Below are 21,868 nucleotides of genomic sequence, written 5' to 3'. Positions count from 1 at the left end.
TACTCGTCGCAATTTGTCTGCATATTTTGAAGTTTATTTCAAAGCTCATTGCAAACACTGCCAATTCCAGGAACTTGTGAAATCTGCCCTAATTTCCTAATTAGGCGCTAAGATTTCTTAATCTGTGTTTTATCTGTTACTATGGCATGGCCCTTGCACATTTTATGATATGCTCATGTTTTTGGTGCCTCATTTACGTTCCATCCATCTCTCATTCCTTCCCTTCCTTTTTTTTTTTTGATTGCTTCCATGCATCTTGCTCATTTTTACGTTCTGTAGAGTACACATTCCTCCAACCCCTGACACCATTCAGCACTTATTGAACCCGTGTTGTCATGAAGCAGCAGGTGCGTGGATTGGGTTAAATTTCTTCTCCTTGACAATAGTGGTCCTTAACAAGATCTTCCTTTCAAATGGATACAAATGTAAATTTCACCAGGCCTGGTCAAACACTCCGAGATATGAAGTTCAATCTGATTCATGGTGCTCTGGTCTAGACTAAAGGGAGAGAATTTCAGATCAACTCACCCAGCCAAGTGTCACCATGGGTAGGTGTAAGTGAGACATTTGCACTGGAAACTCAGCCTTCCACAGGCTCACAGTTGTGTAACCTCTCTGTAGGTTCCTTCATGTATGAATGGATAAGGTTGTTTACTTTATCCTGGTGTTTTTATAAAAAAGAAGATTGAAGGGAATATTCTAGGCTATGTGTGCTTAGCAGAGTGACTAGGATCTAGTAGGAACTTGGAGGAACTCAGAACTGAGGGCTACTCTTATTATAACTATTATCATCAGCTATAAAAACTAAATCATATTGCCATGTCTCAGAGCTTCTGAACATTGTATTTTCAGCTTGCACTGGTGTCTCTCCATCAATTAGGAAGTACTATTTAGCTGCTCCCTAGGTTCTGTGAGATGACTGGTTCTATATGTTGGTAGGAATCCTGCTTAGCTACACCAGGCTTCTCCTCCTGTAGCCTTTTTAATGAAATCCAAAGTCAAAACCTACTGCATTTTGTTCCTTCCTGTGCTGTGTGCTACAACTGCTCCCTCCACTGACCCTGCACTTAGTGTTCAAGTCTCCTTAATCATATCTTCAGCTGGCCCTGTCTCTGTTGCCTTTGTCACATGCCAAGGGAGCCAGCAGGATAATTGGTCTAGACTGCCAATCAAATATATGAATTACATCACTGGTGATGACCCTGGTAGGTCTAAGAGTAGTACTGGGAGAGCATGAACACAGATAGCACCTGTGGCCCGACAGAGCTTGCATTACAATGATGAAAGAGAGCTGCGATGTGTTCTCCTAGCATGTTTGATGCCCTGGCACCCTGCACAACAGAAAAGAAAACATAAAAGGCAGGGAAGAAAGACAAGTATGCTGTTTTAGAAACAACTCAATACTTAAATTCAGAGAGAAAGATTGTTCTGAAGGCAAACTGGCTAGAGTAAATCATACACAGCATCCCTCTTGGTGATAATTCAGATGTCCCTTATTTGGAGAAGTCATACTTCACCATCTGGGTAAAGCCGTCAGTCTTCCACACCCTCCGTCTTTCTTCCCCATTCTCCTATGCACCATATGAAATTCCATTGTTAGTAGAAAACTTATTTTTTCGGTGTCTCACTCATTGAGAAAGCTAGTTTAATCCACCAAGTCTCTGGTGACTAGGAGTTTGGTCGAGCATCTAATAGCTGTTGGAAAGTTCATGTGAACGTGTGAGTCTGTTCTGGTTGTTGTTTTGTTTTGTTTGTTTTGTTTTGAGGCAGTATCTCCTGTAGACTGCCATGGAACTCCTTCATATCTGAAGCTGACCTTGAACATTTGATCTTCCTTACTCTACCTCCCAGTACCAGGACTACAAGGAAGCATCATCATTCTTGGTTTTATGCAGTGCTGGGGACCAAACTCAGGGCTTTCTTCATGTCAGGCAAGCACTTGAAATGCACACATGAGTTAAATCTTTCTTCTAGATCAGAATTTTACTATGCTGTGGATTTCACAACTAACTAGAGACTAGGAGGGCTGAGATAGAAATTGTCAAGTTCTGCTTATTTGCTATAACTCAACTCTTTCCAACATGTACTTATTTATCTCTGGAGTGTTCTAGAAGGTAAACCCTGAACTTGTATTTCAGCAGACGGAAGTCAAATTTCTCCCTTCCTGAAAAATCAACCTGGCTGGCTTCAGATAGCAAACAATGCAACCGAATAACACTTAACTCCATGCCATGCAGACTTCTATGCACTTTACTGGATTATTTTATTCTTATTTGTTACAGCCTTTATGTTCAGAACGTGTATTATGCCTGAAGAAGGGGACAGATGACTTACCTGTCTTCTGTTCTACAGATTTCTGAAGTAAATAGATGCTCAGTAAATATGCTCACTAATGAGCAAGTGTTTTGGAAGGAGTAGACAGTATCTGATAGACTGTAACAAAGGGATACAGACCTGTCCAATGCATTATGAAACCTCTCCCTCAAGGTGTGACATTCTACTTGAGGCTTACTTAAGTTGAATGGTAACTTGCTTTGATTTTGAAAGTCAAAGCAGGCACAGGCTCCTCTGGATTGGTCAGAAATAAGCTCCTCCCACCCCCTACCCTCCACCCCCTGCATGGGATTTCTAGCAAAATGAAAACAATGAATTTTACCCCACAGGTGTTTTTAAAAACACGCTGGAAGCAGGCTGCCGGCTGCAGGAGGGGTACCATCTTCCATTCTTTTCCCATCAAGCCTCTGCTTCCATGAGAGCAGGCAGTGAGGATGACTCCTGTAGGATCAAGCCATCCGGAGACCAAGAGTCCATGGGCTCTGAAGCAGGGGACACAACTGAGACTTGTCAGAACAAAGTGGTTGCTTCCGATTTCCCATAGGCCCATCTACAGAAGCTTGGAGCAGTCAGTTCTATAACATACTACCCAAGAAACTCGATTGCTTCTTTCTCCCCTGTTTGATGTCTCAATCTCCCTGGTGTAAAACATCTGGGGTAATTTCTCTCTGGGCTCGACTCTATGGAACTCCAGAGCTTTCTCAAGTAGAATCTAAAACACATCACTTTAACTTTCCTTCCTTCTAAGCCTGTCCTTTACCTGTTGGAGACTTGTTTCCATTCTGGCTTCCAACCCCCAGACATACTGCCAACCCCACCTCTGCCATTGCCATTTCTTCTTATGACTTAAAACCTTTCCAGTGACCCCAGTGTTCTCTCTGTGCTAACATCAGAGATATCAGAAGGAATTCTACTTATAATTTAGTGACTACTAGCTCCCCCAGTGACAGGGACCATTTGTAAATAGCACCTAAGGCAGGAGTGTAGATATCTAACATGAACCATTAGGGCTATATAAACCCAATGAATCGCCCCATATCCTGAAGCCTGCTCTCATCTGGACTGTGCAATCCTTTGTATAAGGGATGCTATCTAACTATCACTTCTAAAGCCTGATCAGTCATTTCAATTCAAACTATTGAATGAAAATGGCAAAGAGCATGATTTAGGACAAGAATATTAGGGGAAGACATTCAGCTCTGTTACCCCATAAAAGCAAAGCATGAAAGTAAACTCCTTCCTGAACATGCCCCTAACCCTTGAAGCATTTTGTTATGCCCAAAGGGTCTGAATCAACTTGTCTAGCATTATAAGAACCTAAGAAAGCCTTCACAAGATGATTTCAGGACAGCAACATGTCCCCTTTCCAATAAATCCTCATGTCTTCACAGCCTTTTTGTTGTTGTTGTTGTTGTTTCTGTAAAATGGGGTAAATGTAAAAAGAGGATCAAAAAGGGAAAGGAGCAGGAAAGCTCACAGAAGCAAAGGGTGCTCAGGCGTTGTCTGAAGGACACAATCCCTGAAGGGATGTCTATTCTTCACATGGCCAGGTGGGAATTATGGGCCTGACACTAAGCCAACCATTTTAAACTTGTATTGGAGAATTTATTCTCACCTGAGGCCAAAGGGTGCTGATGAGAGCCTCAGCAGTGGCTGAGGGTGAGCAGTGGCCTCCCTGGTACTTGAACACAGACAGGCCTATGGGTCTCTCCCTCCTGATAAAGGAAACAGTTTGTTTTCTTTTGTATTTATTTAATTCGCTACAGATAGATATGGACAAAACAGTCAATTCTCTCTCTCTCTCTCTCTCTCTCTCTCTCTCTCTCTCTCTCTCTCTCTCTCTCTCTCTCTCCCCCATCCCCACTTGTTCCTTGCTATTGATTCAGAAGGGACCTCTTGCAATATGAGCCTACTGCACATCTGACACTAATGCAGACTGGAAGTTTGTGGATCCATGACTTCCATAATGGCTTTGGTTGAATCATCTATGTTTCACTTATATATTTTGCTTTATGTATTCATCTGCTTATTGAACTAAAAAGCCAATAAGTATCTGCTTTGTGCCAGGTCTGGTTCCACAGATGAGTTAGACATTGATGTCTCCCTGGAGTAGTTTCCAATCTGATTATATAGGTGTGGCAAGTAATTACAGCGCTATTCTCAGACTGAGGGTGGCTCTTGCTACTAAGAATACAAAGAACCAAGCTTCGGAAGCGCTTCCTGCAGGGAGCAAGGCGTTCCTGGGTATGTGGAGTCCTGAGTGTCTGTGTGCAGTTTGCATAGGCACCACCATGTTGCATATTCCGGAGCCTTGGACTCATGGAGAAAATAGCACAGCCTTCTCCTCAAGGGTGAAGCACAGGGGAAAATGGTGAAGCCTTGCCTTCTGATTGGTCTGGGGGTGTTGACAGAATACAGAAAATGCCGACCATACTTTCTCTACCCACCCCCAAGACATTTCCCTCCCAAAGACCGCTAATGCCTACACACCATAAACCCTGCCTTCTTGTTTATCTGTACATAATAACTCACACTCTCTGGTAAACTCTATATAATAACATGCTGAGCTTAGAAAAGAATTGAGGTTTCTCCAGGCAAGAACTGAGACTACCCAGTCCTAGCCTTCTGTCTGTCTGTCTGTCTGTCTGTGGTTTTCTTGACTTCATTCCCCATCTCCCCAGTCAGGTGCAAGTCCCTGGAGGCCATGCATAGGCTGGCCAATTTGCAATGTTCTAATCCCTTTACATGTACAATTCGATTCACCCTTATAGTACTGTGTGAGATTCTATCATTATCCTTAACAGAAGGCTCTTTGGCTTCATGTTGCCCAAGGTCATACTTTGGGTCCAAGTCAAAGGTAGGATCTAACTCCAAAGGCTGTCAAACTTTGATGCCACAGTCTTAACCACACCTGCTTTAACCACACCTGCCACTTGGAGGCTCTTGGAGGGGGGGTTAAATGGCCAGAGATGATTAAGCCGTTGCCGCAGAAATGTGGGAGTTTATCAAATGCCTGCAATGTGCTACGTGTTTTATACTTAACTATCTCACTTTTTCCAAGAATACACACGCCAAACCTTGTTTTCTCCCCATTTGACAGGGAAACAGAAGCCTTCTGTTAAATGGCCACACTCTGCCATACAGAAGTTGAATGTGAAGTGTCTCCTAGGAAGAACCTACCCCCACCCACTCCACCCACTCCCCGCCCCGGTGTTCTGAGTTTGAAATTATCCACAGGGCAACTAGATCACTTAGGCCAGTGGTTCTTAACCTTCCTAATGCTGTGACCCTTTAATACTATTCTTGGTGTCGTGGTGACACCTAACCATGAAAGTATTTTGTTACTACTTTAAAATCATAATTTTGCTACCATAGTGAGTCATAATGTAAACATCCGACATGCAGGGTATCTGACCTGTGACCCCTGTGAAAGCATTGTTCCACCCCCAGAGGGGCTGTGCTCTAAAGGTTGAGCACCACTGACTTAGGCATTTCGAACCGTACCTTACTAGGAACAACCTACTATACCAGGCTATGGGGTTATGGAGATTTTTTTATTTTATTTATTTTTTATTTTTTTTGAGACAGGGTTTCTCTGTATAGCCCTGGCTGTCCTGGAACTCACTTTGTAGACCAGGCTGGCCTCGTACTCAGAAATCTGCCTGTCTCTGCCTCCCAAAAGCTGGGATTAAAGGCATGTGCCACCACCGCCAGGTGATCTCAGTACCAAATGGGCTGGCTCTCCCAGCCAGAAGTTTGTGTTTACATTGTGATAGACCGGAAGAAGGGGGGGGGTGGGGGGTGGAGCGCAGAGGGGAGGGGCAGTGGGAGTGTCTGTTTACAATATCCTGTTGTGCCTTGCTTTATAATTCCTCCGTCTTGTTCTCTCCTAGACATACAAGCACCCTTCCTCAGTGCTCAGTTAAATACAGTAGAGAACCTGTAACGTATTAAAAACATCCTGAGGTTTTCAAGGCATTTCTTATTTTAAGTCTTATTTTTAAATGCCCCTCTGGCAGGGGGGGGGGGGGAATATCTGCTTTCTTTCACTGACTGTTTAAATTATCCCCTTGTGTATCGAAATACAGCACAAAGGACCTTCGCTCTTTCTCTTCCTCATATACAATAGCGTCTTTGACAGAACTTATAAATCCTGAGCTGCAGCCCTGTGCTTGCTTGCAGGGCTTCTGAAGTCACTTTATTTTATGCACCCAAATTAAACCAACCCCCAAATTAGTGTCCAGTGAGCAGTCACATCTTTTAATATCCTCTCCCTCCCCCTTTCCCTCTACCCCCCCCATACCCCCTCTATCTGTCTTTCTGAATTTTGGGAAAGTTGTATAATTCCTGGGTTAACTTACTTTCTGTATTTTTCTATGTCGTCAGGGGCATGAGCTGTTGAAGGGTCACAGTTCTCTTGAGTTTGCCTTGTCCCTTGTGCTGTGGCTTTATATTTGTACAGAGTGCAGATCAGGACCGAATTCATGCTTCAGTACTATGGCTCGGGGCTGGGGGGGGGGGGGGGTATTGGACACAGGGGAATGCTACAGTGGAACACAGAATCTTTCTGTGTTAGCCCTGCACCCCTGACTCCTCATCCCAGCTTTTGGCTTCACCTAAATGATAAATGGCCCTATTGTTTGATCTTTAGAATTAAAGGTGGTGGGGGGGGGGGGGAAGAACTAAATCTAGATTAAGCTCAGGACAGAGACCCATTTCATTGCACTGTACTTTAATATTCCTGAGATCCATGGCACTGCGGGTGGCTCCTTTGAATAGCCAACCCCTCCAGGGCAGAACACTATGCTGTCTTTGTTTAATCTGATCTTTCAGCTAAATAGGAGATGGTCACTTATCCTCACCACTCCCGTGTCCGGCTGCACTGCTATCACTGAGAAACGGACACACGGGGGAAAGGTAGTGGCTTCAGGCAGAATATTTCAGAGCGTGTTTACAAGGCAGGACTGACTTACTCAGCAATCCTGCTCGGAGAAGCTTCAGCCAATGAAGAGGCTCTATCCCAGCTTGCTTGGGGGCTTCTGAGTTTGAGCTGCCTGCAGAAATGTAAGGCATTGCTTCCTGGCGCTGATGGCAAAATGGGACCCATCTCCAGTGATTCCTTGGGCTTCCCACCTCTGCAGATCTGGGAGAGAACCTACATAAACATATTGGTGATGTAGCCAGCTTTCAAGGCTGAGAGAATCCTTATGGATTCGGGAGACTGGTTTTTCATTTAGAATTTTCTTTTTCCTTTGGAAGATGAAATGCTTCTCTCGTTACCTGCCTTATATCTTCAGACCTCCAAACACCATCCTCTCTTCCAGCTGCCATACTGAAGGTACAGATCAGAGGGGGAGAGTGTGTCTGGGTGGGTGGGACAAAGTGGGCTGGTGTCTGACTTCCCACAGGTTCTGCTGACGCTGCTTGCTTCTGCAGCTTACTAGATGACTGTCGTTCCTGGGGAAAGCTTGCCTCTGACATATAGATCTGTTCCGAAAATCAGCCTGCCTCCTCCAAGGAAAGGGAAGTATTCTCTGAAGAGCAGGATACTGTTGCAAAGGTGATCTCTAAGCTGGCAGCAGTTCTGAAAAAAAAAAAAAATCATTCAGAAATATTTCGTCAATTTCCCTTGTTCCATTTAACATGCAAACAAGTCAGTGGAACTAGTGCCGGGGACAATCAGTGGATGCTGCCACATACATTTATTCTAGCTCTGTTTTTGTCAATGTCTGCTTAATAACTTGGTGCATACCCAAGAAAGCAATTAGCAAAATAGAATTAGCTTAGTCTGTGACTGTGGAGTGCCGGTTGTTGCACTGGAGTACTTCAGTCTGTACTTGGGTTGCTGACTTCTGGTACTTTCTAGAAATCTGTCTTATGGGGTTCCCAAGTTAATCTCAGGAATGGAGCATGGTCTGGGCCTTATACAGAATTTCCCTGGTCTCTGCTTCTCCCTTAGACTGCCTCGTCAATTTCTAGCTGGACATGACACGTATACATGGGTGTGTTCTTTCTGTGTGCACATGTGCACCTTGTAAACATCGGGCAGCACCTCTTCCACTAAGCACTGCAGATCTCAGCATTTCTCCAGCAAGGAGCTGGTTGTTTGTCTTCCCTATGTGATGTGCCTGTGTCTTTGGGTCTGATGCTCTCTGGAAAGTGCAGTTTCAGATAAAGCAAGTAAGCTGGATAGTTTTCTGCTGGAGGGAGGGGGTATCCTAAAAGTGGAACTGTATTAAGAAGGACTCTGAGGGAAAGTCCAGCTCAGTCCAGCCATCATCTTCCTGGATGGAGTGGGTGATCGGCCTGCTCTGAAACCACCCTTATTTGTCATCCTTGCAGAAGGAGTCTGGCACTTGGAGCTGTGTATAGCACGAGAGAAGCAGACTTTTTTCATGAAGTGGATTTCTGATCACTTCCTGTGGGGAAAGAAAGTACATGTTTAGGGTGACTTTAGATTTGAGACTGGGGGTGGCAGTTACATGATTTATATTCCCATGTGTCCCTTTGTTTTATATTTGATTTATATTCCCATGTGTCCCTTTGAATAAATGTATTGATAGCTAAGAAGCAAATGACACACTGGATTTTTTTTCTTCCCCATGGATGGAATAAAACCTAATAAATATCTACATTTATTCCTATCTATACTGAGGAAGGAGTCAGAAGGTAGCAAGGATCAGAATCTCCAGAACTTTCTACATACAGAAGACCAAAAGCCATTTGAAAGGGGTCCTAAATGGCTTTATATTCTGATTGGCTCCCTTCTTCTCTCCTCCCAGCTTAGACTCTGAAAACACAAACACTTGATCTCAGTTGGTATTTTGTGCACTAATCAAACTAAATACTCTGATCATATAGACAAAACTGCTACCACAAGAACGATTTCAAACTAATTTACTTAATTCTCTCAAAATGGAAACATCACTCTGTCCCAAAACAAACAACTTCTGCTTTACCCCCCCCCCCGCCCCCCATGAACAGGCTTAAGGATGGAAATAAAGTGTCGTGTATTTGAATTCACTGTGAATATAATAAAGAGAATTAGGTAGGAGGATAGCATCCATCAAAATAACATCATGGACAAGGCCTTGGGACATAGTGGAAAAGACATGAGTCAGAGACAGAGCCAGCTGGCCTACTATACTTAATTGCTCTGCACCCAATCTCCTTTGTAATGTAGAAATAAGAAGCCCTCATCCCATAGTAGCTGAGAATGAAATGTGACAGATAATAGACTTCTTCAAGCTCAGTACATGGCAGGCAAGCACTGTCTGGCTTTGATTATAGCGTCCCATGTTTTCTAGAAGGTTCATATTTTCTTTACTCTGCTGTCTCCAGTCCCAAGCCGCTTCCTCATACACACCATGGTGTCTCCCCAAACCAGGTAGCTTATTTAAAGTTCACCTGAAGAGAAAGCATGTCATAATGACTCTGAGTTTGTTTTGCTTTTTGGTTAATGTGTATTTTTGTTTAGCAACATGATTACTCTACACTTGAACCTATTTGTTTCCAGCTATGAATGCCGTCTTTCGTTTAACTGGTAAATGAAGAATTGATAATTTTTGAATTTTTCTCAGAAAGGCAAATAACTATTAAATGCCCCCCACCCCCAATTTTCCTAAGAGTAATTCTAAATCAAGTTTAGGATCTAAAGCAGCTCTGGGCTTCTTAAGGGAAAGAAATCATTGCCTCTGATGACTTGCATGGTCTTCCTCATGTTGCTTCGGTGCTATTGTTCCCACACACAAGGAAGATCACGGTTTGGGACAGACCTACCTACACTGCATACCAGCAAGGTGCTATTAGGCGTTTGCCTTTCCGAACCTTGGTTTCTGTAGGATAGCTTCAAAAAAAAAAAAAAAACAGTCAGAATATCACAAGTAGGGTATTAATAATAGTAATGGAAAACTGACCTTCATATACATTGAATTTGTTATATTTAATGCTGGCTCAAACACAAATTAACACTTCATATAGAAAGCAGATCAAAAGCTTCATAAATGAGTTCTTACCTTTTTTCCCTCTGTTTTATTCAGAAGGTGGAAGCTTGTTTCTCTATAGAGTAGTAAGTATGATTTGTTTAAAATATGGAGTCCTAGGGCTGACAAGATAGCTCAGCAGTAAGGAGCACTGTCTGCTCTTGCAAAAGACCTAGATGCAATTCTCAGCATCTACATGGCAGCTAACAGAGATCTGTAGCTCCAGTTCCAGGATATCTGACCCCCTCTTCTGACCTCCACAGGTAGCAGGCATGCAGGTGATACACAGACATACATGCAGGCAAAACACCCATACACATAAAAATACATAGATAGATAGATAGATAGATAGATAGATAGATAGATAGATAGACAGAGACAGATGATGGCCCTGTAGGTAAGAAAAGTTGCTCTGTAAGCATAAAGGCTGGAGTTCAAATCTGTAGCACCTATATAAAAGTTGGACATGGCAATGTATACCTGTAATCCCAGAATTGGGGCATGAAGAGCTCACTTAATCCCCCAAATAGCAAGCTTCTAGTTTTATGAGAGATCATTTCAAGGCATTAAAGTAGAGAGTGATAGAATAAAGTGGCCCAAATACTGTTCTGGCCTCTGTATACACGTGTGACCATGAATTACATGAAGCAAGTAAATAAATGACCTTCCTTCCATCCTGTGTTCTCAAACATATCTGTATTTAAATTCCTGTTTGTTCTTCTACCTCTCCAACCACTCTTCCTGCTAGGCTTTAAGCATCTCCATCATGTCTGGCTGCTGGCCACACAGTCCATTCAACCCTCAACATTCTTCCTCTAACCACAGGCTTTTAGGAATCCCCTCTGCCATACAGCACTGTTATTCTAGACTTCAATTCCCAGTTCCAGCCCGTAATCCATCCCTGGCCCTCAGCTCATCATAGCTATTGAAGACTGTGTTTCTTTACTTCAGAGAATGTACCTTGTTTGTCACTGTGAGTAAGGTGTTATGACATATTTGTTATCCTGCTACATTGCCTGACATCTCTGTGGAAGCAAGCCTGTATTCTCTGCTATACTTCCAGCACCAGCATGATCCCAAGTCCAAACAGACAATGGATAGAGCGTCACTGACTGGAAGGATGACACATATGGCAGCATCATGTAGATGAAATGCAAAATCGTGTGTGTATCTTGTGAAAAGCACCAGAAAATAAACACAGGAACACAGTTGTCTTTACTTATTGAAGGTTAGGGAGCTACAAGTAGACACACTTTAAGACATGGGGTTTACTGCGGTGTTGTTCTTTGAAGCCATGTTTGTTTGTTTGAGAATGTGTCCTGGTGCACGTGGAATCAGCCCTTCCCTTCTACCATGTTGGTTCTGGGCATCAAATGGGTTGTCAAGCTTATATATGTGTAAGGTACTGACTGAGCCATTGAGTTGGTCCTATGGCTTTTTACCTTGAGATAAGAGGGTGTCGTCAGAAATGAGGGCAGCCAGACAATGCTGTTGTCCTGTCTTTGCGTCTATATAACTGGGTAAAGGGATCACTTTACTTATTCCCCTAGATAGGGAGGAATCATCCAAGAAAAAAAATGGCTCTAGAAATGGGAAGATAACTAATTTATAGCTAAAAGAAACTAGTCAGGGAGCAAATAGGCCAGAGAGGAGGAAAAAGCCAAAAGAATGGGTGGGCCAGTGAAGTAAAAGGAGACTTGGTGAGATTTTTGGAGCCTGATTTGGGAGCAGATGCTGGAAGACCTTTGGTTATTAACCAATCAAAGTAGGGGTTTACTTTCCTAAAAGAACAAGGAGGAATATCTTGCATGTGCCCCCATTTCTATGTGAATTGTCCTTGTCACATTCTTGTGTACAAAATGCCACCCATTCTAGAAAAAAAAAATGATCTAAATGAAGTTCTCTAGGAAAACTTCAAGACTTCAAAACTGGAGGTATATGCTTCACACAAGTTACAGTAACAGAGTTGATAAGACAAGTAGGTCACAAGAAAGACAACCAATAGGAAGCCTGGGGATTCCAACTGGGTGCCAGAGACCAGGTCTGGCCTGCTCCTCACAATAGCCATTATTATTGAATACCATTATTTGCATGTTATAAGTGAGGAATTGGCTCAGCCCAAACTTAATAAACCAACAGAACCAAGAGCCAAGACTAAGCCTTTAGACCCTAACATTAGATCCCTTCTAGCCTTCATATCACCCTGTATACTTCCTTCTGAGTCTGTGTGAGGACAGCTTCTCTATTTTATTGAAAGGATCTCCTTATCTATGTACTTATCTGTGTGCTGGACAGCTAGGAGCCACATGGATTTTGCCCACTCACTTTCATTAGACTTTCAAGGCAACTTTTTTAAATTAAGAACTGAATTGGAAAGTGGATGAGCACGCTCACCCATATTCTGTTCATAATGACTCTTCAGTCAGAGGGTCAACTTGGAGCAGAGTCTCTTTCAATGACACACTAAAACAGCATGCTGGGGGAGGGGGGGGCGGGGGGGGGGGCGGGTGTCTTGATGACCAGAGATGGCCCTAGAGCTTTATTGTAGAAAAGCAGAGGGAATGACAGAAGGTAGAGAAGTAGAGGCCAGCCATGGCCACTTGGAGGAAACAAGTGAAACAAGAACTTAAGAGAGAGAGGAGGGGCCAAGCAGCTCCTTTTATAGTGGGCTGGGCTACCTTGCTGTTGTAGGGTAACTGTGGGTAGGAGCATACCTGGCTATTGCCAGGTTTACTATGGGGGTGGAGTTTAACCAGAATACCAGGAGCTTGAGACATTGTCTACTCTACATGACTGATAGTCACAGGATTATGGAGTTGGGGGCTCTGTGGTGTCAGGCGCCTGTGTCTGGGAATGTGGCTTACTGTTCTGTCCCTTGTAGAGTTTCCTACTGGGTCTCCAAAGTAAGCCTCACTCTACCAGAACACAGACTGCCTTTTTAGGTCCCACAGTAATTCTGCTATGTGTTCATATGATGTAAATGTGAATGACTGTGTCTGTTTATCACAAATACCTTGAGGTGACCCCTGTTTTTACTGGGTCTCTGAGAAACTGGCTAACTTGTCTGTAGCCTCATTCCTGTTGAGAGCAAAAGTTAGGATTATAACTCATGCAGTCCAGTGCCAGAGTACATAAAAAGAATAGACTTTATGGTTGCATTTTTTTTATTTACAGAATTTCTTATTTTTCATGTTTCTTAAACTCTCTTCTAAATCCTTTCCACATACTTAGAAGCCTCCTACTTGTCAGAGCCGACATCAACTGCACCTCCACCCACAGCTTTCTCTGACAACTAGTTTTCTAGTCAATCTCCCTCATCTTCACAAATGTATACCTACATTTAAAACCCATCCCAAAGCGCAGCGCCTTTCTCTGTAACATAAAAGTGATAATAGCTGCATCAAGGGAACTTTGTTACAATCAAACAGGGAAAGATTGTATCGCCCTTGGATACTGCTCTATATCTTAAGCATATTTTTTAAGTTGGTGAGCAGTAGATGAGTGGCCTTCTGATCATTCCCTCTCGTAGCTCACTTTAGACCTGCACTTGTGCCCACTTCATTTTCTTTCCACAGAAACATTGTATGCAGTCCACACATACATGTAAGTCCTCTGGCCTTAGTCATCTCAAAATCTTGTATCTTCCTTCATGGCCCAATCTCTTTGTCTACCTTAAAAAAAAAAAAAAAAAAAAAAGCTTTGGAATAGTCATTTACACTTGCTGTCTGCCTCTTATTTTCTCTGGTTTCCTCTTTGCATCACTTTACAAGGCGAGTTTTGTGAGAATGTATGTCATTCTCACACCAATGACTCTAGTCCTCTGTGCCACGTCTCCTCCCCCACACAGGATCATAGGATCACTGCTTCCTTCCTAAGAGGTTATTGTCTTGCCTTCTAGGGTTAAACTTTCTGTGCGCTCTCTCGCTCTCTCTCTCTCTCTCTCTCTCTCTCTCTCTCTCTCTCTCTCTCTCTCTCTCTCTCTCTCTCTCTCTCTCTCTCTCTCTCTCTCTCTCCCTTCTTAGAGTCCCCAGGTACTTTCTAGCTGTTTGCCCAACAAACAGTTCCACCTGAAAGCATATTAGGAATCTCAAAAAAAAACCAAAAAAACAACTCATTTCTGCCCTGGAGAAAACCTGTTTGTCCAGCATATTTATCCAGCTTAAGAAATAAGAGCAAACTCCACTCTTCTAGTCACTCCAGCCAGAAGAAAAAAAAAAATTTTTTTTTTTTAGAATCGTCCACAGTTCCTTGCTTTCTCCCATATTCATCTTCCAATTCTGTGGTAAATCCTCCTGGGCTTAACCTCCTAAAAATACCTACAATCCAATCACACTTTATCACATCCATCTCACGAAATGTTTCTACAACGGAGAATCCTTTCCTGGCCGTTCATCTGAAGCCAGCCAATCTTAATCTCCCTTCCTCCCCCCACCTTTCTTTCCTCTTCCCTCCCTTTATACTGCTCTGATTTGTCTTATTTTATGCCAATTATCTTACCTTGCTTGTTATGAACTAATTAAGTTAATTATTGCTTGCTTTTCCCAACTATACACCTAACGTAGCAAAGGTTTCCAACCAAGCACAGTCCTTTTATAAAATGGGCAATTGTGTGCTGGATGAATGAACACATGAATGAGTATTTGCATGAAGTTTTAGTATGACATGGGGAGAAATGTACTTGGAATCAGACTTCCTGGAGATCTAGTCATTACATTGATAATGACCACAGGCTTTCAGTTATTAAGCTAGGTTGCTCCTTCTCTAAAAGTAGCAACATATGGCTATGAAAATGGAAGAAAATGGAGCTGTAAAGCAGCAACCATAATGCCTTCATGTATACAGTGGATGAAGCATTGTGTCATTTCCTTTATCCCTGTTCCACTTGCCACAGTAGGAGTCATATATCAATATTAATAGATTCTTATTTATTGATTTTGAGGGAGGGGCTTGCCTACAAAATTAGCATTAACTAGAAGCTTGTTATGTGCCTGTGTTAGACATACAGTTACTACTTTACAAAAGTATTACATTTGTATCTTTGGCCAGATGAAGATACAAGGTAAGCAATGGTTAGTTAGGTAAAGTACCTAAAGCTATGAGGCTAAAACATAGCCTATCAGAAATTGTGCCCAGACTGACACTGTAGGCCAGGTCATTATCTGTCCCACCACATATCAGGAATTGTCTTCAGCACACAAAGAAATGAAAGATGAAATTCTTCCTACTTTAGAATGCTAATGCACACCATGGGCAATCCATATGACTACATCATAGCTCAGTGATGCTGGATTTCCTGGACATGGAAACTCTAGATATATATTGTTGGTTTTCCCAGGCAAGTATGTAAGTCAAAGATGGGAATTAAATAACCACAGTAGGGAGAGCTCCTGGAAGAAATAAAATTGCTCAGCTGGGTTCCCTGAAATAATAGAGTAAAATCCTGCAACTAAAGAAATTCTGTATCTGGTAAAAGCATCTCAAGATATCTGACAGAATCTGTCCTGGGAAGAGTCAAGGTCAGTGTAACTCTCTTGGAAAGTCAGTTACCTTCTGTTAAGTATTGGTCTGCTACAAGGTAACTGTGAGTTTTCTTCAAGTCTCATTATTTGGGTATTGACGAAAATGTCTACATAGCAGAGAAAGCCAATCCCTTGGACTTTCATTTTGTCACATATAAAAGAGGAATAGAATTTGTGCATATAATAAGCAGTTGCTCTAGTGAGTAAATGTAATAATTCATTTCAGGTATATGGAGTGCTACCCAGTGGTGATTAACTGGAGAAAAATGATCTATTAATATTAATATTCTTCATGATTGTCACCACAAACACCAAGTATCAATGCTTGGCCTGGGTACTTGGATATGGTGCAGTGATGGGAAAAGGCCTGGGGCTAGCTGGATTCAGGTCATTTGCTGACACTGTCCTGCCTTAAGAAGCTGACTAATTCTGTGCTGGAGAGGTCCCTTGGAATAGAGTGGAACCTCATTGCTATGGTTGCTATCTACAATGCCCCTTGAAAGGCTCATGTTAAAGACTCATTCCCCTGCCATGGCACTATTAGGAAATAGGGGAACCTTTAAGAAGTAAGACCTCCCTCATGGTGGTTTATATTATTTAGAGGATTACACTGAAGAAATAGTAGGACCTCCCTTCCCCAGCCCTTTCCTCTTCCTGTTTTTAATCCCTGCTTACAACGTGAGCTGATTTACCAAGAGCTACTTCAAGGATGGGCTGTGCTGCCATAAGCAGTGGAGATAATAGGTCCTATGATATCCATCCTGAGATGGTCAAAGCTGGGAGCCTTCTTCCTTCCTATGCTGATTGTGTTAGATATCTGATACAGTAATAGGCACTTTACAGCAGTGCTATTGTGGTCAGGCGAAGTGACATACCCCGTGCAAAGTACAACCTCTGCCATGTCTTCCCAAACCTGGAAATAGTAATTACAAAAATGTATAATAAGACCTGTAAGAAACTCGCAGTCCAATAGAAAGCATGGAGAACAGAAAATATTGAATCAAGGCCAACTGTGTGTTCATGATTCTCTGTGTTGTCTCATGAAGGTTAATGTTCCCAGCAATCCTGCATAGCATTACCCACACTGCACATGTGAACACACCAAGTGGTGACTAAGCAGATGATGTATCTAATTGGAAACAATAAGAATCTGGTGAGCTCTGGTTTTGACTTAAAACCAGAGGACCTGTTCTCTCCATGTCTGCTTATCCAACTTTAAAATGGAAGAAACAATCTCCCCTTTTTATGTTTGTTGTAAAGACAAGTGATGCTGACCAAAATGTGCCAGGTGGACACCTAAGTACCTCTGCTTCCTCCCAGGGCCTCTCTGTCCAGGTCTTTCTAGGGACATTGCCAAGCTTGTCTGATTGGACAGCCAGATTTCCTCCCAATCCACCATGTCCTCATCCAAAGGAATTTGCTTTCATTTTTGATTCTCTCAAACTCTATCACTTTCTCTGGCATTCATCGGTACCCCACACTAGTCAGTGCTGCTCTAATTTATGTATCTGGATCCATATTTTCTTCCTGATACTTGTGCCCTTAGGCCTTCCCTTCACTGGCACCCAATTTTAGAAATCTAATAGGAAAATCACAGACAGTGAAATCACTGTCGTCATTATGGAGCCTGGCCCATTAGTTTTCTGAGTCATCGTTTCTTCATAGGCAGAGTGGACTGAGAGAAAAGATGGTGGAGATGCCCAAGGTCTTTATCTTCATAAGTGTCTGAAAAGGCAGTGAGCAAGAAAATCAAATGGGAGATATATCTATGTATAGCTTTAATGTTGCGCTTTAGGGAAGCCTGCTGTAGGTCTTGCTGGTGATTCATGGGATGCTACTGTTCCACAAATGGTAGACCAGTGAGCATCTTTGGAAGTGGAGACACTCCTAAATGGTTTTGTCCACTTGAAAACTATAAATACATGAATAAAGAACATCTCTATCCTGTGCCAGATGCCAGCTAGGTGATGGTTAGTAGATACTAAAAATAGCTGTAGCTCCTGCCGTTGTGGGAGGCAGATGAACTCAGTGTACCCTGTGACAACACTGAGAGCGAGAGTGTTGGCATTAGGGCAAGGTCTACTAAGGTTTTCTTCACTATGCAGAGGAAGATGAGGATGACCCTGTTGAGAACTCACTACACTGAGATCTGAAGGACAAATAGAACTTAGTGAGATAGAATGAGAGAACTTTCCAGGTCAAGGGGAGCATATTTGAGGTCCAGTCAACAGAGAGCAAAGGTGAATCAAGAGTAAAAGGAAGGACTTGGATGTGGCTTAGCATCAGAGTCTGTGCTTAGCATGCCTAAGACTGGGTAAGATCCTTGGCATGGGCACAAAAAGTTAAACACAAAAAGAATGAAGGAAAGCCAATTCGCTCTATGCAGAGACCAAAAGGGGAAGGTTAAGGCTCTGGAGCCACATAACTTTGTGTGTCTGTGGACATGAGTTATGGAGTTAAGACTCAAACCAAAAAGGAACTGGAAATTATGTTAGGGTATAAATTTCAGGAAACAATGGTTAGGTTGTATAGCAGATTTGAAAAATGTCATAACTGTTCTGAAAAGATTAGGGAAAAAAGAATGTACATACTTCATGGAGGGGATATACCAAACACATATATGCGATCTCTAAAAAGGGTCCTTGCTGTCTCCTTAGAGTAAACAGACATATGGGTTCAGTGTGTGCTCCAAATGCGTGGATTTTGTTTATCCCTGACTAAATAATATGCGAACTTGTCCCTTGTCCTGACATTCAGAGAGATTTCTATTTTCAATGAGTGGTAAAAGAATCTCTATGCTCCTTCTTGACAGAGTCAGTAAATATTCCAGGCATGGAGTGGAGGTTTCTCTTCCAGGCTCTGCATTTGAAAGCATGGTTTTTACAAGGCAGAAAAGGCTGTCTTAGGACAGAATTCCCACGAATGCATTCAGATCTTTTTTATTCGGGAAGCCTGAGCTACTGTACCAATGTCAGTAGATAGCATTGCACATTTGCTCAGCTGTATATTCACAGCTGTATATGTAGGCAATGAGATGGGACAGGGAGAAAGAACCATAAGTCTGTCTTGTGAGCAAAAGCTAGCAAATGACTATCTTATCACTGTCTCTTCTCGTGGTCCTATGAAACAGATGACCAGATGGATACGAAGCTCCGTGGTTTCAAATTCCTTCAAACAGCCTGCTATGACCACAATGGCCATTGCACTGGCTAGTCTGATGTCTACTTGACACAAACCAGAAAGCTTGACACAATTGAGGAAAAAAAGGTCTCTATAAGATCTAGCTGTAAGGCATTTTCAATTAGTGATCAATGGCCGAGGACCCAGCCCATTGTGGGTGGGGCCAATCCTGGGTTCTATAATGAGGCAGGCTGAGCAAGCCATAAGGAGTGAGTCAGTAAGCAGCAGCCCTCTATAGCCTCTAATCATTCCTGCCTCCAGGTTCCTGCCCTGTTTGAGTTCCTGTCCTGACTTCCTTCAGTGATGGACTACAATGTGTATGTGTAAGCCAAATAAACCCTTTGCTCCCCAACTTGCTTTTGATCATGGTGTTTCATAGCAGCAATACAAACCCTAACTAAGACAGTCATATTTAGGAGAATGTAGGTGCCATGTCTAATTCTAATGACTCAATTAATTATCTCATTGTATTAGACACATTTCTCATTGCTGTAACCAAATGGCTGACAAGAAGCTATTCAAGAAGGGATTATTTCAGCACTTACATACCCTAAGAAGGGATATAATCCATCACAGCAGGGAGGAAGTTATGGCCGCAGGAATATGAGGTGGCCTGTCACACAGTGTCCACAGTCAGGATGCCGCAACAGGGCAGGGAATAGGGCCAGGCATATACCCAGGAGTGGTATTGCTGGATCTTCTGGTAGTACTATGCCCAATTTTCTGAGAAACCACCAGACTGACTTCCAGAGTAGTTGTACCAGCTTGCAATCCCACCAGCAATGGAGGATTGTTCCTCTTTCTCCACAACCTCGCCAGCATCTGTTGTCAGCTGAGTTTTTTGATCATAGTCATTTTGACTGGTGTGAGGTTGGAATCTCAGGATTATTTTGATTTGTATTTCCCTGATGACTAAGGATGTTGAACATTTCTTTAGGTGTTTCTGAGCCCTTCAAGTTTTCTCTGTTTAGCTCTGTTCCACATTTTTTAGTCAGGTTATTTGGTTCTCTGGAGTCTAACTTCTTGAGTTCTTTGTATATATTTAATATTAGCTCTTTATCAGACGTAGGGATGGTAAAGATCTTTTCCAAATTTGTTAGTTGCCATTTTGTCCTATTGATAGTGTCTTTTGCCTTACAGAAGCTTTGCAATTTTATGAGGTCCCATATGTCAATTCTTGATCTTAAAGAATAAGCCATTGGTGTTCTGTTCAGGAAATCTTCCCCTGCCCATGTGTTCAAGAATTTTCTCCACTTTCCCTTCTATTAGATTCAGTGTATCCGATTTTCTGTGGAGGTCCTTGATCCACTTGGACTTGAGCTTTGTATAGGGAGATAAGAACGAATCAATTTTCATTCTTCTACATGTTGAATGACAGTTGAACCAGCACCATTTGTTGAAAATTCTCTCTGTTTTCCACTGGATGGTTTTAGTTCCTTTGTCAAAGATCAAGTGACTATAGGTGTATGGGTTTATTTCTGGGTCTTCAATTCTATTCCATTGATCTACCTGCCTGTCACTGTACCAATACCATGCAGTTTTTATCACAATTGCTCTGTAGTATAGCTTGAGGTCAGGGATGGTGATTCCCCTAGAAGTTCTTTTATTGTTGAAAATAGTTTTCACTATCTTGAATTTTTTGTTATTCCGAATGAATTTGAGAATTGCTCTTTCTAAATATATGAAGAATTGAGTTGGAATTTTGATGGGGATTGCATTGATTCTGTAGATTGCTTTCTGTAAAATGGCCATTTTTACTATATTAATCCTGCCAATCCATGTGCATGGGAGATCTTTCCATCTTCTGAGGTCTTCCTCAATTTCTTTCTTCAGAGACTTGAAGTCCTTGTCATACAGATCTTTCACTTGTTTGGTTAGAGTCACACCAAGATATTTTATATTGTTTGTGACTATTATGAAGGGTGTCATTTCCCTAATTTCTTTCTCAGCCTATTTATCCTTTGAATATAGGAAGGCTACTGATTTGTTTGAGTTAATTTTATATCTGGCCACTTTGCCAAAGACAATTCTTTTGTTGCACACTTATTCTGGGTTGCTTACAAGACTTCAGTTAGGAATAGGAAGTCATATGAAAATCAATATAAAATATTAGGCATAGTGGTGAGTGTCTGTAATTCCAATACTCCTGAGGCTGAGGCAGGAGGGTTGTGATTTAAAGTCTAGCCTGAGCTATATAGATACTATTTCAATAAAACAATGACAAAAGAAAAATAAAAAGTGTGACATAAGTTACTCCTCCATTCCCACCAATCTACTTTTTATAATGATCTGCAACCTAGGAATAAATCACACATAGAGTAATAGACATTTAAACACTGTAATGCCTGTCCCAGGTACATCCCTGTCAATAACTTGTCATTTGTCCAGAATAGATATAGTCCATCCACATTCTGCAAGGCCCTCTGGGTTAATGATGTGTCCTTCACTTCTGTCTTTACACAATATATCCCAATCAGGAACACTGTCTCTGCCTGTCTGAGAGAGTGTCCCCCACCTTACTTGTCCTTTGCTTCATTTCAAAGATTATTCTACTTGCTTGCTTCCTGCTACTAGAGCATACACTCCATGAGAATAGACACTTCATGCCTTTGCTCTCCCTTGCATCTGGCACTTGGATTGTGAGATGATGCTTCTGTGTGGATGAGAGAATCTAACTGCACAGGCAAGTGGGATTATGAATTTCTGGCCCCTTCTAGGATAATGCTTTCCAACTGTTGTTTGGCATATGTAAGAATGATCAACAATGCTTGGTTTCAAAGCTTACCTCCAGGGCTGGAGAGATGGATCAGCTGTTATGAGCACTGACTATTTTTCTAGAGGAACCAGATTCAA

At 42.2% G+C, this 21,868-nt stretch overlaps 1 protein-coding gene across 2 annotated transcripts in view; it reads left to right on the top strand.

Annotated features, from left to right (window-relative positions):
• Nucleotides 1–7,375: 7,375 nt before the first annotated feature.
• The window catches only part of Ppp2r2b (protein phosphatase 2 regulatory subunit Bbeta), a 406,697-nt gene continuing 392,204 nt past the window's right edge, over nucleotides 7,376–21,868 (top strand). The window contains exon 1 of one of the 2 annotated variants that reach the window (XM_029471971.2): nucleotides 7,376–7,672. In XM_029471971.2, coding sequence (XP_029327831.1) covers nucleotides 7,594–7,672 — 79 coding nt within the window. In that variant the 5' untranslated portion in view covers nucleotides 7,376–7,593. The remainder of the gene's footprint in view (nucleotides 7,673–21,868) is intronic. The other variant, XM_021150238.3, reaches the window with a different exon arrangement.

This window comes from Mus caroli, unplaced genomic scaffold (genome assembly GCF_978045245.1).
Source record: "Mus caroli unplaced genomic scaffold, Mus_caroli_1 scaffold_19, whole genome shotgun sequence".
Taxonomy (NCBI): Eukaryota; Metazoa; Chordata; class Mammalia; order Rodentia; family Muridae; genus Mus; species Mus caroli.
This window is presented reverse-complemented; position numbering and strand designations above follow the sequence as displayed.